This window comes from Rhinolophus hipposideros (assembly GCF_964194185.1).
Source record: "Rhinolophus hipposideros genome assembly, contig: HAP1_SCAFFOLD_239, whole genome shotgun sequence".
Taxonomy (NCBI): domain Eukaryota; kingdom Metazoa; phylum Chordata; class Mammalia; order Chiroptera; family Rhinolophidae; genus Rhinolophus; species Rhinolophus hipposideros.
The window spans coordinates 1-16,968 of record NW_027668820.1 but is presented as its reverse complement, the minus strand read 5'-3'; the positions used below and the strand labels follow the sequence as shown (position 1 = coordinate 16,968).

The 16,968-nt window shown below is 39.1% G+C and overlaps 1 protein-coding gene across 2 annotated transcripts in view; it reads left to right on the top strand.

Annotated features, from left to right (window-relative positions):
• The window catches only part of LOC308495755 (uncharacterized protein), a 57,035-nt gene extending 40,597 nt beyond the window's left edge, over window positions 1-16,438 (top strand). Inside the window, exons 10-17 of one of the 2 annotated variants that reach the window (XM_081080730.1) lie at window positions 1,538-1,577; window positions 1,948-2,006; window positions 4,057-4,129; window positions 6,152-6,331; window positions 6,991-7,024; window positions 7,606-7,646; window positions 9,570-9,621; window positions 14,401-14,787. In XM_081080730.1, coding sequence (XP_080936856.1) covers window positions 1,538-1,577; window positions 1,948-2,006; window positions 4,057-4,129; window positions 6,152-6,331; window positions 6,991-7,024; window positions 7,606-7,646; window positions 9,570-9,592 — 450 coding nt within the window. In that variant the 3' untranslated portion in view covers window positions 9,593-9,621; window positions 14,401-14,787. Of the gene's footprint in view, window positions 1-1,537; window positions 1,578-1,947; window positions 2,007-4,056; window positions 4,130-6,151; window positions 6,332-6,990; window positions 7,025-7,605; window positions 7,647-9,569; window positions 9,622-14,400 lie in introns of both variants that reach the window. The other variant, XM_081080729.1, reaches the window with a different exon arrangement.
• Window positions 16,439-16,968: the final 530 nt, after the last annotated feature.

The following is a 16,968-nucleotide window of genomic DNA, read 5'->3' as shown; positions in this document are numbered from 1 at the left end:
CAAATCACTGATTTGAACGTCTGCTTCAACCAAATCTGGTGCTGATTCCATCTATTAATTACTCATTTCAGATGTTGTATTTTTCATAGTCGACTTTCGTTAATGATTTCCATGTCCATTTTTTAGGTTTGCTGTCTCTGTTGATGTGTTACAACGTTTATCTACTTTTCCCCAAAGTTCATTGACATCCTTAGAAGTAGTATTTTGAACTGTGTGTCTGGTAAATAACTTGTCTCCATTAGGTTTAGTTCTTTCTCTAGTTTTTTTTTCCTGGTCTTTCATTAGAGAAAAATTTCTTTCTCTCTTCTTTTTTCACTTCCTCTCTGTGTTTGTTTCAGTGTTTATGTGGATCTTCTAATTCTCCTCATCTGGACAGTATTGCCTTATATACCAGGTGTCGTGTGGCGCCCAGTGGTACAGGCCCCAGTTACCTGAGCCTTGTGTTCCAGAAGCTCATGTGGGTGATGTGTGCCCTCCTGTTGTACTTGAGCCTTATTGCTGTTGGCACATCTGGGTGTGGAATTGACCCTCAGGACGACTGGCTGTGACGACAGTAGATGAACCCCTGTGTGTGGGCTGACCTCGCAGAGTGAGATCGGCTGTAGCAGGGCTCCGGTGTCTGCTCAGTCCATGGCTTGGCTTTGTCATTTGTGAAGCTAATTTGGTCATGTTCTGGTGTCACTTGAAGCTGGTCCCAAGGTGTGTTGGATTTGGGGCTCTTGTGAGGGGCTGTCTGGCAGGCCCAGATCAGCTGCTGCTTGTGCCCAACCGGGAGCCACTAGGGGAAGGTACAAAGTGACCTGTTGTTGGTAGCTGCGTTTGTGAGTTTGTAGGCAGCTGCGAGGCGCTATGTCGTGAAGCAAGACAGGCTGATGGATAGGCTCCTAGAAAGAAATGGAACTCCTCAATATCATAAATGGTGCCCGAGTGGCTGTTGTAAACTAGAATTGTGATGATGCAAACCTCTGTTTACTGAGTGACTCCCCATGACGTGAGGGTAGAATTCATCTGCTAGCATGACACGTGCCTTCTTTGATTTGGTTCTGATTCTGCAGTTGTCTCTCCATCCCATTCTCAGAGTTCCAGGCTTACCCCATTCTTCTTCTGCCCTCACTTACAATATGTTGTTTCATACGCAGGCTTTTGCGCCCGCTGCCCTTTCTGGACTCCCCTTCATGGTTTCCCTCCGCACCTCGTATGTCTTTCAAGATGCAGCCCTGTTTTTGCAGCATGTGGTACAACTGATTGTTGTTTCTTTTGTGCCCGTACTATACTTTATTGATCTGAGGTGTAGGACTGGAGAGCGGTACTTTTCTGTTCTGATTGTTTTCACAAATTATAGTATATCGACCTCTACTAGAATATAGGACAAAGTCTTTCATTTCTATTTCCAGCTTCCCCTGGGTCTATGCCTGTGATTTGATGGCTATGATAGCGGTTTGTTGTCTTACTGACTGAAGGACTGAGTGAGCGAGTGAATGAGTAAATGAATATGATGTTTTCTGAAGTTGGGTTTTTCTTTTCTTTTTTTTAATAGAAAGAAGCAACCAAGCCGCCAATTGGAAAAAGAGAAAAAGGTGTGGATATTATTGAAAGTGCTCCACAAGAGCAAACAAAAACTGATATCTTGACTTGTGTTGATGGAGCACACCAAAATAATACAAGTGATAATTTAGTGACTATCTATGAATTCTTTCTAGCTTAAGTGCTGCTATACACAAATCTAACACGTGTAGATCCAACTGTGATTTTCATTTCTTATAAGCATTTGTTCCTATCTTTTTTGCAAAAGTATCCCCATTACTAACAACTGCTTCTTCTTGCAAATGCTTCGACCCCCTGAAATTCTTTTCTGCTGTTACTTTTATGGAAATATTCATGACTTGGATGTGTATTTAAAATGCATAGAAATATATGTTCACATTAATGTTCTGTGACGTTTTATAGTTAAAACATCGGCATTAAGATTGAAAGAAGAAGCTGAAAAATTATGTTGGGATTCTGAGGTACTGTCATTCACTACTATTATTTTTATCATTATTATTTTAAATGTCACCATCCGGTGATGTTAAAACATAAAAGGTATGGTTTGACTATACTTTCTTACCTCTGCATTTCCCCACCTAAATTATTTTATTATGGTATAGCCTATAATTAATAAAATACATATGTGCTGAATATAATGAGACTGCATAGTACAGCTTGGCTAACTTGCATGGGTCACTGAAGGCGGTCGGTGTAGAATAGTATAAAACGAGAAGGCTTCCAAGTCATAAGGAATCAGTTGGGTTCTGAAGTTAAGTTTACCTAAAAGCTAAAGAATCATTCCAGCTTGAAGTATGCCCAAATGCATGCTTCTGTGGTTTTTACGGTTGTGTAAATGTCCTAATGAGATTCAGAAAGAAAGAATTTGGAATTTAGGGTTTTTTATACCTTGGAATTTGAAAAGATAATGCCTGCTACATGCAAGTATTATTGTATTTGTATTCTCCAATAGATCTGCAAGGAACTTTTCCAGGGAAGGAAGAGCATTGTTAATAGTAATACTGTGCAGGATTATACTAACAACAATCGGCCGAGTGCTGCTTTAATACACAACAACTGTCCTGTTCAGTTAAAATAGCATGCATTGAGTATCTTGATGGCAACCATGCTTGTAGTAATAGAAGTACAAAGTAATGATGAGCCAATGTGAGATGACAGCTGTGAAAAGAGACAGGAGGAGTGTGATCTTCTGATATAGGCAGCTGCTGCCTACTGGTGTAGACACTGTGTTTGACGATAAGAACACACTAGAACCCTGGATAGGTCACTTAGTAGCTGTGGGATCTGGGGGAAACTTCTTTTTAACCTGTTGGATGTCAGTGACCTCATTCATCATAAAGGTACTTATGCCTACCTTTCAGGGTGTGAAATGAACTAATGTGGTAACAAATGTGAAAACACTTTGTGAAGTGTAAAGGGAGCTATAGAAATGTAAAATCAATGATCACAGTGGGTGGTAGTGACTTACCAAATGGTGGGGACACTTTTTGTAAACCTGAAGGACAATCAAATGGCTGTAGTGTGAAGAACAGAGTGGAAAAGTTAGAAGGGGCATGTGGATTTCTAATCTGGGGGATGCTAAACTTCAGGAGACTGTGATAGGCGATACCCTGTTGATGTGTAGTGTTTCGGTACTTGAGGCTCTATTGGTGCGAGCTCAGTGTTTTGACCTGAAGTAAATGTCTGTGTGGGATACTGCCACGTGAAGCATGAGAAGGAGCCAGTCATGTGAAGGTCTAGGAGCGAAACCTGCTGGGCAGGGACAGCAATGGATCCTGTGGGTTCATCATTTTATTCTAGTGTCTTGGAATGGTCAGGAAGCAGGAAGAGGGTCAACCACCATCAAACCATTTTTATATTTGTTGTTTGTGTGGATAAGAAATAAACTGTGCATGGCAGATGCCTGGTACATTTGAGATGGTTAACATATAAATGTTCTTATTTTACCCTGATTAGATCTTATTAAACTTTTTGAAAAGTTGCATAACTATATATAACATTTTCCTATTATTTATTTAAATATAACTTAAAGAAAGGTTTTTCTTACACCTTTGTCATTCTGTTTAACCACTTTTCCTATCAAAATTTTTATCAAATAAGAGTTTGGTTTTGCCAAGCACTTGTTGACCTAGATGAAGTAGGTTCTAATATGTTCTGTTTAGACTCCACAGGACATACACCAAGGTTTCTTACCATGTCGGTCAAGTATCTTGTTTTAACACTAAAAAAACAAACAAAAAGAATGTATCATTAGAAATATTTCAAAGTATAGGAAGTACACTTTTCAAGGTATTTAGTTCGCTGCAAAAGTAATTGCAGTTTAAAAGGTTTTAAAAAATTGCACAAACTGCAATATCATTTGTACCAACCTAATATTTGCTTAAATACCTATTTTTCAAAAAGTCCTTTTCTTGGAGTTTATAACGTTAATATTGTTATCCTGAATTGTTAGCTAGAGATTGCATGAAGTGTCCATTAGTTACTAATCATCTTGTTTCCTAACCCCTTCAGCCGAGCATTGAATTGGAAGATCCTGTTCCTAACAAAGCTGTAGGAATGGATTTGGTGCAACTCTTCGGACCAGGTACACTTTGTAATACCAATTTAATTTTGCGCAGGAGTACGCAAGGACATGTGACATGCTTGCAGTCTTCTCTTTCTCATTCCTTTTTTTTGTTACAAATTTAATTGAAGGATTTGACATAAATAATGTGATGTCATTGTTGGTATCGGTGTTTGAGAAAAGGTATTCACAGGAATAAGAAAATGAGATTTTAAATTGGTGACTTCACTAAGATGGTTCTCCGTTTGTTCCATAGCCTAAATGTCCCAGTTTAAAATCCCTGTACTTAATAGCGTTACCAGAGGTCAATTATCACACTGGAAGATTTTTCCAGCGTTTTCAAATGGTCATTTGAATTTTGACGTTTACCCAAGTTAGCCTCAGTTGCTACCATGACAATTGTTTTTTAACTTTACTTCCTCTTAGTGTTGTAACACTGATGGTCTTAAGCCAACCAGATGTTCTGCTGAGCAGACACTGGCGGCATGTGTATGTGCGCCTATGCTATCTTCGATTATTAAAAATGGGAGAAGTAGTTAATGGTAATGAATATTTGGTAGACACAATCTTTGAAAACAGGAATTCTGAAGCTTTTGTGCCTTGGGATGCTTTTATGCGATTAAAAATTATTGAGCATTCCAAAGAACATTTTTAAGTCGGTAGGCTCCATACATCGTGACAATATTAGAAATAAAAACTGAACAATTTAAAATAGGAGCACACACAGTCATGCATTCTGTGAGCCATTGGAGCTACGACCCAGTAACCGTAGACCTATGATGTCACCATCAGAGCTGTGATATCACGGCTGTGGAAAACTCTACTGTACACTTAGAAGAGAATGAGAGTGAAAATGGCAAATGACATTCAGTATTTCTGTGAAAATAGTTTTGACCTTTTCGGGCCCCTCGACTGACAGACCTTGGGACTTCACGGATTCTCACATGACATTGGAAACCACCGTCTTAAATGATGTACGGGCTTCCTGGATGTGAAGTGATAAAAGAGGCTTTAAAGCTTCACTTCTACAGTGTGGTTTTCTTTCACTTGTCTCGTAGATTTAAGCTGAGATTTTGTTTAAAAAGCAAAAGGAAAATGTTTTGTTATGTATTTGTTTTCTGTCTCATGGTGCCCTGTATTCTTTGGAGCTAATGTATACCTAGTTTGAACGTATTTTTTTTTAAGATTTTTTTTTTATTGGGGAAGGGGAACAGGACTTTATTGGTGAACAGTGTATTTCCAGGACTTTTTTCCAAGTAAGGTGTTGTCCTTTCAATCTTAGTTGTGGAGGGTGCCATTCAGCTTCAACTTGTTGTCCTTTCAGTCTTATTGGTGGAGGGCGCAGCTCAGCTCCAGGTCCAGTTGCCATTAGTAGTTGCAGGGGGCGTAGCCCACCATCCCCTGCGGGACTCGAGGAACTGAACCGACAACCTTGTGGTTGAGAGTCCACTGGCCCCTGTGGGAATCGAACCGGCAGCCTTCGGAGTTAGGCGCATGGAGCTCTAACCACTTGAGCCACCGGTCGGGCCCTGATCGTATTTTACTTGGAAACAATAAGGTCACCCAAGCCTGTCATTTGTCATTTGAATTTCAATTATCAAAGGCTTAAAAAGTGAATTCTGAACGTATTGGAGCATTTAGAAAAGACCATTTTCTTGTAATAAGTAGTTTCTTATTTGAAATAGTACGATTCATTGAAACTTGTTTTAAACCCATGTTTGTCACACATATTTAAACTTAAGCGGTTAGACATAACTTTTGATAATGACAAAAAGATTCATACCCACACCATTTTAACTATTAAGAAGAAAAGCTTTAATTGGAAACACATTATATAACAGAAATTGCTGAGTGACAATAGTTAATTCAACTTAACTTACGTGAATGGCAAGTATAGGACAACTAAAATAAAATGTACTAAGAAGGAACAGAGTGTTTGGGAGAAAGGAGGACGTGGGACTGCTTCTCTGAAGAAGGACGTTTTACAAGATGGTCAGCTTTGTGTTATTTTTACCTCCTCATAAACGAAAATTTTATTTTCAGATTCTCCCAGCTGGAATGTTGCTTCTTTGATTTTCAATCATGAAACTTGTCAAAGATCCTGGGATTCGAAATTTCGTGATAAATGGCCATTTGTCACACACTCATTTAGAAAACCTCTGTCAGCATCCACAGAGTTTGGACAGATGGCCGCAATAGACAAACGAAAGACGCAAATTGGAGGTGTGTTCCTCTTACATAATTCTTCCCTCCATGACTAGTGTGAATCACAGCCACCAGGAAACAGAGAAAGCAAAGAAGGAAATAAAAAACACACAAAGAGTTCAACCCTAGCCTATCTCTGTGTAGGATGATCGTAGTTCTGAATTTCCTACAGTCATTTTGTAGCAAAATCTGCTTTATGTTTACTCTGTTTACACAACTTACAGCCAAATAGAATAACTTTTAGCAGGACATTGGCATTCTTCCTCAATCAGAGTAACATAAGGAAATAAGAAAGGGAATAAGGAGAAAGTGTGATTCCATTTAGACTAGTATTTAGCGTACACTGGGGAGTATATATGCATACATACACACATATGTAGGTACATACGTATATATGTATATATATCTGTGCATATGTGTATGTGTATGAATATATATTAAAATATATATGTGTGTATACACACACACACACACACACACAGACAGACATAGAGCAGAGGAAGTAAAAGTTCTTCATGTATTAATTGCCCACCAGTTGTATCAGTAACATTCACTCTACTATAGTCTTCAGGGGTGTTCCCAAAGAAACATTTTTACATCACTTGAATCTGATGCTTTGAAAGTTCTGTGTTTTTCTGTTGTGTATTTACAATGTATGTAAATGTTTTCTTTAACAGTGGATGAGTGTCCTAAATGCGACCCTGCAAGCAGGTAGGATTTTATGGATTTCTAAAATTGCATGTTAACTGAGAGACTGCCCAGAGAAGCCAGTAAGCTTTAATGAGTGTTCTGCTCTGGGCTAGACCCAATATTATGTGCCTAACTTTGGTAATCCCAGGTCGTCGGCACAGTAGATTCGCAAAGTAGCTGTGCTGTTCGGCCTAGTTTTTATTCATTAGACGAGTGTGGTTCCGGGAGGTGGATTAACTGACCCCTGGTTCCATTGTTACCAAGAGGCTGACCCGTGATGTGACCTTCAGCCTGCTTGGCTTCCCAAGTCCGTTCTCTTGTCCCTCGGCCTGTACTGAGAAGTGCCTGGACAGGTCTGGATTCAAGATTCAGGTGCACGTCAGGTGGCCTCAGAGAGTCCCGTTTAGTGATGCCTTAGTGCTGATTTAGAAGTTTCCTACCAAGCCCAGTTAGCCCAAGCTCTTGTCTGAATGTACTTGATAGTTGCAGCAGTCACGAGAACCTTGTTTTCACCATCAGTGTTGAGGGCAGATGTCAGTTCGTTGTGGCCACCAAACCACAGGTTGTACATAAGCAAGACCTAATCAGATAAATGTTTTCAGGTATAATGCGACGTACACTTCTTGGGATGAATCGTTGTTCTGTAAGTGAAGATCATCTATGTATAGACCATGTTGTGTTAATGCAGCACAAATTGAGATGATATTTCTAATTGATTCCTCTACTGACTGACTTCCCAGCCTGTGTTTCCCTTCTGGCTAATACCTTTCCCTTGTTGTAGGAAGTTTTTTCTCTTTTTCCAGAGTCTTTCTTCCCTCTTCCATGAGTTTTCTTGATTTTTCCCCTTTTTCTCTGCATTCTCGGGGTATTATTGTTGCCGTTGTTGTGTTATTTTTTTCCACTTCTGCCAGCTAAGTGTTCTCCATTTTTTTGACAGAATCAAAAGTACATAGAATTCCAGGTGTTAAAGGAATGTTAGCAATTAATTATTCAAAACACCCCCTAGTACTTCATGCTGCCATTAATGTTTTGGTCAAGTAGTTGATCACATGAGGAGTTTGAGCCCCAAGAGATTAAAGTGACTTATTTGAGTATAGTGAGTGATGAAATGAGATTAAGTGTAGGTTTCTAAGCCCAGTACACTTCCTTCTTTATCATCCTTTGGGTGAGGGTTTAATTATGGAAAGGTCTAGTGAATGCAGTGGAAGAGGATAAGAATGGAATTAGCAGGGGAATCCAAGTCTCAATAGGACCAACACTGGGTTGGAATAGGAATAAAGCTTTTAGATTAGAGATCAGAGATCAGATAAGGGAAAAGAGATCAGAATAGTAGGGTATGACAAGGTAAAGAGAAATTACAAGCAAGAAGGACACCGGATGTTGGTAGTTGTCTAAAGAAGCAGATTAAAGTAATGGGTTCAAGGGCGTCTGAACAGGTTGGTGCTTTTTCGTTTGTTGAATTGGAGGAACCAGCAAAACTTAAGGTTGTATGAAAACATATTAAACCTTTGAGCCTCTGGAAACATTCTCTTTATAGCAAGTAGAATTGTGGTATTATCCACCTGCACCCGAAATTACAGAGGGGGTCCCCTCGAGTCCAAAGGCACTGGAGATTGCTGAACTACATAGATCTATGGCCCACGGCAGGTGTCTCGTCACCTCCACCTCTTTTCCCAACGGGCTGATGTCCTTCCCATGGAGATGGAGGGTTGGGCAGAGGGAGGACTGATTGTGAAAACAGTAATGGAGTTGGGTAGGTGGTAACATGCCTGTGTTGGGAGTGGATGACTGAGGCTCCATTGAGCTTATTTTCCAGGAACAGGGAAATAGAAAAGTCCTACTGTGGGTCATTTGAGCCCAACCTTGTTTCAGGAGTCTATGCCTTCGTAGGCTGAAGTTTTCAAGGTTGGAGATTGCCAGGAAGCTGTGCGGACAAGTGATCGGAGAGTGGGGAGGCTAACAACATACATATTTGTTCTTTGACTTTTGTACGTGTAACTTGCAAACATTTCACACATTTCAGGGAACTCACTGTAGTGTTTCAGGGTGAAAGGAAGGAATGGAGTCTATTTAATAACTGCGTTCTACATTAAAGACGCAAGACTGCCGTTTTTGACCCACACAGATTAATCTTTGAACCAGGGACAGACCATGGAGAAGGGTCAGTGTATAGTTCTACCTCGATTTAGCTCATTGCTTTTGTCCCAGTTCAGGTTCCTCTTGTCAGCTATTAATTGCGTTTTCAATTCAGCCCTGGGGACTTTTGGTGAAAACAAGGTACTGTCAGGTGTTGCCAACATGTTGGCTGTCATTCTTTGTTATGGAAACTTAGAGTGTATCTTCATTAACTCGTGCATGAGTTGGGAGTGGTGCATTCAGAAATAGATAACTGATCGCTTTTCTAGAACATCATCTAAATTTTAATCATATCAAGAAACTTCATTTCATATGCAGATAGCTGAATTTTACTCCTTTTGTTGTTGTTGTTGTTGCTTTTGTAAAGAAATGAATTCACTTGTTTCTGTTGTGTATCTTTACCCTGAACTCTTTCCTGGAAACGTGGCAGTGATGATTCATGGTCTACATTAGACGATCGACTCTTCAATGTTGATACCAAGGTAAAAGTCTCCTGTGTGAAATTAACTTTTGTGCTCTTAATTTAGTTTTGTGTAGCACTGAGTTGTAAAATTTAGTAGTGCTCCACCTATCATTGTTTTATGTTTGTTATGGAAAATTGGTCAGCGTGAAACATTTTATAACATATGACCATTTGACGCTTCATTGTTTTGTTGTTGTTCTTTTAACTTTAATAAGTATTGAAGACGGGAGCTGAGAAAAAGAAGGGGCTGGGATATGTATAGTGATAGTAAAATTCTACAGGGAGTTTTCCCACAGTGACGGAGATATGCAATTTGGTTAAGGGTAAGGATTTTTAATGTGACTTTTACGTTATACCAGCCTGACTTTTATCATACTCGTGCCTAAATGAAATCTTTAGTGGATTCCGGTACTCATTGTAACAGTCATGAAATCTTGCTGGTAGTTTTCAGTTTTAAAACTGTATAGCATAAGACATATAGTTTTATTTTTTTACACTTTGTATGTTGGTATCCTATCCTTGTTAGGAGGGAGTGTTTTCTCCATTTTTTTTTCATTGACATTCCGTGGACATTCCATATTGTTTTATATTAGTTTCCGGTATACTAGGTTCATCGTTTAGACTAAAATAATAGTAGAGTTTTGAAGTTTCGAATTCACGTTCTCCATCTCAAAACTCATATTACAAAGGGATTGGACAATGATCTAAATCATTGCATTGTGAATATATTTAAGTGTCTTCATCTAATTGAAGAGTACATGTTTTGCATAAAATAATAACCAATTTGAAAAGCAGAGATTTTTTTTCCCAAGTTTAGTGTTTTAATGGCGTGTTTTATTATGTGGTATTGATGCATGGGCCCTGGCCCGTATAAGCAAGAGCGACACAGATTTTCTTTTCACTGATATGGTGAAATAGTCCATAGTCAAATCAACACTTGTTCTGCACCTATTCTGTAACCAGCACGATGTGAGTTAATCCTCAGAATAGCTTTGTGAAGGAAGGGAATCTTCATCTTCAGAGATAAGTAAATGGAGACCAAGACAGTCTAGGCAGCATGACTTGCAGTAGCCAGGGAGAAGTTTGAGGGTTTGATGCAAAATCCACTTGGCTCCAAAGCTGATGATGCTCTTGGCTGCTCCCTATAAAAATATGTCCGTGAGATTCTATGCCCATGTCCATGATGCATTGACCAAAGTAAAGAAAGGAGCAGTGTCTACAAAAGATAGGATCCTTTCTTTACTCTGGTCAAAAGCAGAGATTCTTAAAAACCATATAGTCAAATGTCAAGTTTCAGAAAGTTTTTAGTTTTGTTTTTTAAATGTAAAATTTTTCATTTCTGTTACAGCTGACATTCAATATGATGTGAGCCTCAGGTGTACAGCATCGTGATTAGGCATTTATATAATGTGCAAACTGGTACCCCGATTAGTGTGGTATCCCTGACACCGTACTTCGTTATTACAATCCTATTTACTGTATTCTTTGTGCTGTACTTGAAATCTTCACAACTATTTTATATCTGCCACTTTATACTTCTTAGTGTTGTTTCCATTTCAATCATTCCCTTAACAATCCTCGAACCGGGCAAGGATCAGTTCGTTCTCTGCTCCTATGAGTTTGTTTCCCTTTTCTCTGTTCATTTATTTTTTTTTTTTTGGACATAACCAATAAGTGAAATCATGTGGTATTTGTCTTTCTCTGTCTGACTTTTTTCACTTAGAATAATACCTTCTAGGTCCACACATGTGTCACAAACGATAAGTATTTATTCTTCATTACAGACAAGTAGCATTTTGTTATATATATATGTCCATCTTCTTCTTTCTCCAAGATGATGGATTTTTTGGTTACTTTCTTATCTGGACTATTGAAAATAATGCGGCAAAACAATAAAAAAAGAGAAAAAGACAATAATGTGGCAACGACCATAGAAATGCATATTGCTTTTCTAATTAGTGTTTTGGATTTCTGTGGAGGAAAACCCAGAAGAGGGACTTCTGTGCCACATGGTAGTTCTATATCTAAATTTTTGAGGAACTTCCATATTGTTTTCCATTGTCTGCCTGGATTTGCAGTCTCACCAACAGTGCACGAGGACTCCGTTTTTTTTCATATCCTCACCAACACTTGTTGCTTGTTGATTCATGGATCATGGACATTCTGACAGTTGTGAGGTGGTAGCTCATTGTATTTTTAATTTGCATTGCTCTGATGATTAGTGACACGGAGCATGTTTTCGTATGTCTCTTGGCTATATGTGTGACCCCTTTGGAGAAAAGTCTATTCAGGTACTCTTCTCATTTTGTAATTGCATTGTTCGTCTTTTGGTGTTAAGGTTTATGAGTTCCTTATATGTTTTGGATGTCAACCCTTTATCAAATATATCATTGGTAAATATCTTCTCCATTCATCCGGTCGTGACTTCATGGTGTTGTTGGTTTCCTTTGCGGTGAAGAAAGTTTGTAGTTTGATTGTCGTGTGTATGGGTCTTGCATTCTTAACCATTCAGCTACCTTATGTCTTTTCTGGAGCATTTAATCTATTTACATTTAAAGTAATTATTTGTAGGTACGTAGTTATTGGCATTTTCTTATTCACTTCTCCCCCTCCTGCTCTTTCTCCTCCTTCTCCTCATCCTCCTTTTTTTTCTAGTCGTGGTTTTACATTTCTTGTGATAGTGGTTTCCTGGTGCTGAACTGCATCACCTCCTTTTTCTCTGGCAAGCTCTTTTCCTCTCGTTTGATTCTAAATGAGAGCCTTGCTGGATACAGTGCTCTTGGTTGTAAATTATTGCGTTTCATCACATTTCTATATTTCTTACCCATTCCTCTGGCCTTCAGATTTACTTTTGAGAGATCACCTGACAGTCTTATGCAAGCTCCCTTGTATGTACCTAACTGCTTTTCTCTTGCTGGTTTTAATATCTCTCTGTGTCTTTACCCTTTGGTGTTTTAATTCTGGTATGTCTTGGTCTGGGCCTGTTTGGCTTTATTTTGCTTGGAACTCTGTTTTTCCTACGCTTGTGTTTCCTTCAACAAGTAAGAGAAGATTTCCGTCATTATTTACTCAAATAGGTTTTCAATTCCTTTCTGTCTCTCTCTTCTCCTTTTGATAGCCTTACGAGTGCTGTTACACTTTATCTTGTCCCAGAAGTCCCTTAAAGCCTTCTCTCTCTCTTGTTTTTTTTTGACCCATAGTCATTTTTCATATCTATTTCTTCTGTTCTGATTGTGTATTTTCTGCTCCCTTGTCTTCCAAATCACTGATTTGAACGTCTGCCTCAACGAAATCTGGTACTGATTCCATCTATTAATTACTCATTTCAGATGTTCTATTTTTCATGTTTGACTTTCGTTAATGATTTCCATGTCCATTTTTTATGTTTGCTGTCTCTGTTGATGTGTTACAACGTTTATCTACTTTTTCCCAAAAGTTCATTGAGTGTCCTTAGAAGTAGTATTTTGAACTGTGTGTCCTGTAGATAACTTGTGTTCATTAGGTTTAGTTCTTTCTCTAGTTTTTTTTTCCTGGTCTTTCATTAGAGAAATTTTTTTTCTCTCATCTTTTTTCACTTCCTCTCTGTGTTTCTTTCTGTGTATTCTGTGGATCTGCCAATTCTCCTCATCTTGACAGTATTGCCTTATGTACCAGGTGTTGTGTGTGGCCCAGTGGTACAGACCCCGGTTACCTGAGCCTTGTGTTCCAGAAGCTCATGTGGTTGGTGTGTGCCCTCCTGTTGTACTTGAGCCTTATTGCTGTTGGCACATCTGGGTGTGGAATTGACCCACAGGACGACTGGCTGTGACTGCAGTAGATGAACCCCTGTGTGTAGGCTGACCTCGCAGAGTGAGATCGGCTGTAGCAGGACTCCGGTGTCTGCTCAGTCCATGGCTTGGCTTTGTCATTTGTGAAGCCAATTTGGTGCTGTTCTGGTGTCACTTGAAGCTGGTCCAAGGTGTGTTGGATTTGGGGCCTCTTGGGAGGGGCTGTGGGGCAGGCCCAGGTCAGCTGCTGTTTGTGCCCTATCGGGAGCCACCTAGGGGAAGCTACAGAGTGACCTGTTGTTGGTAGCTGTGTTCGTGATTTGTAGGCAGCTGCGAGGCGCTATGTCGTGAAGCAAGACAGGCTGATGGATAGGCTCCTAGAAAGAAATGGAACTCCTCAATATCATAAATGGTGCCCGAGTGGCTGTTGTAAACTAGAATTGTGATGATGCAAACCTTTGTTTACTGAGTGATTCCCCATGACGTGAGGGTAGAATTCATCTGCTAGCATGACACGTGCCTTCTTTGATTTGGTTCTGATTCTGCAGTTGTCTCTCCATCCCATTCTCAGAGTTCCAGGCTTACCCCATTCTTCTTCTGCCCTCACTTACAATATGTTGTTTCATACGCAGGCTTTTGCGCCCGCTGCCCTTTCTGGACTCCCCTTCATGGTTTCCCTCCGCACCTCGTATGTCTTTCAAGATGCAGCCCTGTTTTTGCAGCATGTGGTACAACTGATTGTTGTTTCTTTTGTGCCCGTACTATACTTTATTGATCTGAGGTGTAGGACTGGAGAGCGGTACTTTTCTGTTCTGATTGTTTTCACAAATTATAGTATATCGACCTCTACTAGAATATAGGACAAAGTCTTTCATTTCTATTTCCAGCTTCCCCTGGGTCTATGCCTGTGATTTGATGGCTATGATAGCGGTTTGTTGTCTTACTGACTGAAGGACTGAGTGAGCGAGTGAAGGAGTAAATGAATATGATGTTTTCTGAAGTTGGGTTTTTCTTTTCTTTTTTTTTAATAGAAAGAAGCAACCAAGCCGCCAATTGGAAAAAGAGAAAATGGTGTGGATATTATTGAAAGTGCTCCACAAGAGCAAACAAAAACTGATATCTTGACTTGTGTTGATGGAGCACACCAAAATAATACAAGTGATAATTTAGTGACTATCTATGAATTCTGTCCAGCTTAAGTGCTGCTATGCACAAATGTAACACGTGTAGATCCAACTGTGATTTTCATTTCTTATAAGCATTTGTTCCTATCTTTTTTGCAAAAGTATCCCCATTACTAACAACTGCTTCTTCTTGCAAATGTTTTGACCCCCTGAAATTCTTTTCTGCTGTTACTTTTATGGAAATATTCATGACTTGGATGTGTATTTAAAATGCATAGAAATATATGTTCACATTAATGTTCTGTGACTACGTTTTATAGTTAAAACATCGGCATTAAGATTGAAAGAAGAAGCTGAAAAATCATGTTGGGATTCTGAGGTACTGTCATTCACTACTATTTTTTTATCTTTATTATTTTAAATATCACCATCCGGTGATGTTAAAACATAAAAGGTATGGTTTGACTATACTTTCTCACCTCTGCATTTCCCCACCTAAATTATTTTATTATGGTTTAGCCTATAATTAATAAAATACATATGTGCTGAATATAATGAGACAGCGTAGTACAGCTCAGCTAACTTGCATGGGTCACTGAAGGCGGTCGGTGTAGAATAGTATAAAACGAGAAGGCTTCCAAGTCATAAGGAATCAGTTGGGTTCTGAAGTTAAGTTTACCTAAAAGCTAAAGAATTATTCCAGCTTGAGGTATGCCCAAATGCATGATTCTGTGGTTTTTACGGTTGTGTAAATGTCCTAACGAGATTCAGAAAGAAAGAATTTGGAATTTAGGGTTTTTTATACCTTGGAATTTGAAAAGATAATGCCTGCTACATGCAAGTATTATTGTATTTGTATTCTCCAATAGATCTGCAAGGAACTTTTCCAGGGAAGGAAGAGCATTGTTAATAGTAATACTGTGCAGGATTATACTAACGACAATCGGCCGAGTGCTGCTTTAATACACAACAACTGTCCTGTTCAGATAAAATAGCATGCATTGAGTATCTTGATGGCAACCATGCTTGTAGTAATAGAAGTACAAAGTAATGATGAGCCAATGTGAGATGACAGCTGTGAAAAGAGACAGGAGGAGTGTGATCTTCTGATATAGGCAGCTGCTGCCTACTGGTGTAGACACTGTGTTTGACGATAAGAACACACTAGAACCCTGGATAGGTCACTTACTAGCTGTGGGATCTGGGGGAAACTTCTTTTTAACCTGTTGGATGTCAGTGACCTCATTCATCATAAAGGTACTTATGCCTACCTTTCAGGGTGTGAAATGAACTAATGTGGTAACAAATGTGAAAACACTTTGTGAAGTGTAAAGGGAGCTATAGAAATGTAAAATCAATGATCACAGTGGGCGGTAGTGACTTACCAAATGGTGGGGACACTTTTTGTAAACCTGAAGGACAATCAAATGGCCGTAGTGTCAAGAACAGAGTGGAAAAGTTAGAAGGGGCATGTGGATTTCTAATCTGGGGGATGCTAAACTTCAGGAGACTGTGATAGGCGATACCCTGTTGATGTGTAGTGTTTCGGTACTTGAGGCTCTGTTGGTGCGAGCTCAGTGTTTTGACCTGAAGTAAACGTCTGTGTGGGATACTGCTACGTGAAGCATGAGAAGGAGCCAGTCATGTGAAGGTCTAGGAGCGAAACCTGCTGGGCAGGGACAGCAATGGATCCTGTGGGTTCATCATTTTATTCTAGTGTCTTGGAATGGTCAGGAAGCAGGAAGAGGGCTAACCAGCATCAAACCATTTTTATATTTGTTGTTTGTGTGGAAAAGAAATAAACTGTGCATGGCAGATGCCTGGTACATTTGAGATGGTTAGTAAATAAATGTTCTTATTTTCCCTAATTAGATCTTTTTTTTTAATGTATTTTTAAAAAGCCAAAGGAAGTAAAAAGAGTAATAAATTTAATATTCTGTACTAGAACAATACCCAAACTCCTAATATATAAACTTAACTCTTAGTTTTGAAAATGTAAACTAAATGTTAATATAATTGTATTCAAGGGCAGCCGCAACCATGGAACCCTGTTACCTTACAGAGGAAGGGAAGGGCTTCCTCAAATTGTTCTTTTTTTTTTTTTCATAAATTTATTTATTTATTAGTTTCAGGTGTACAAAACAAGGTAATACTTAGACGTTCATCATTTATATCCCTCATACTGTGAACCCCCCTCCCCCCATCCACTATCCCTCCGACCTCACACTGAACCATCACATTATATATATAAAATTATAGTTGGCATTCATTAATGTTTAGCTTCTGATGTACAATGCCATGATCAGGTATCCACAGTATCCCTGAGGTGGTCTCCCAAATAGGACGCATGTCCATCGGATACCCAACAAAATCTTTACAAACTTTTTGAAAAGTTGCATTACTATATATAACATTTTCCTATTATTTATTTAAATATCACTTAAAGAAAGGTTTTTCTTACACCTTTGTCATTCT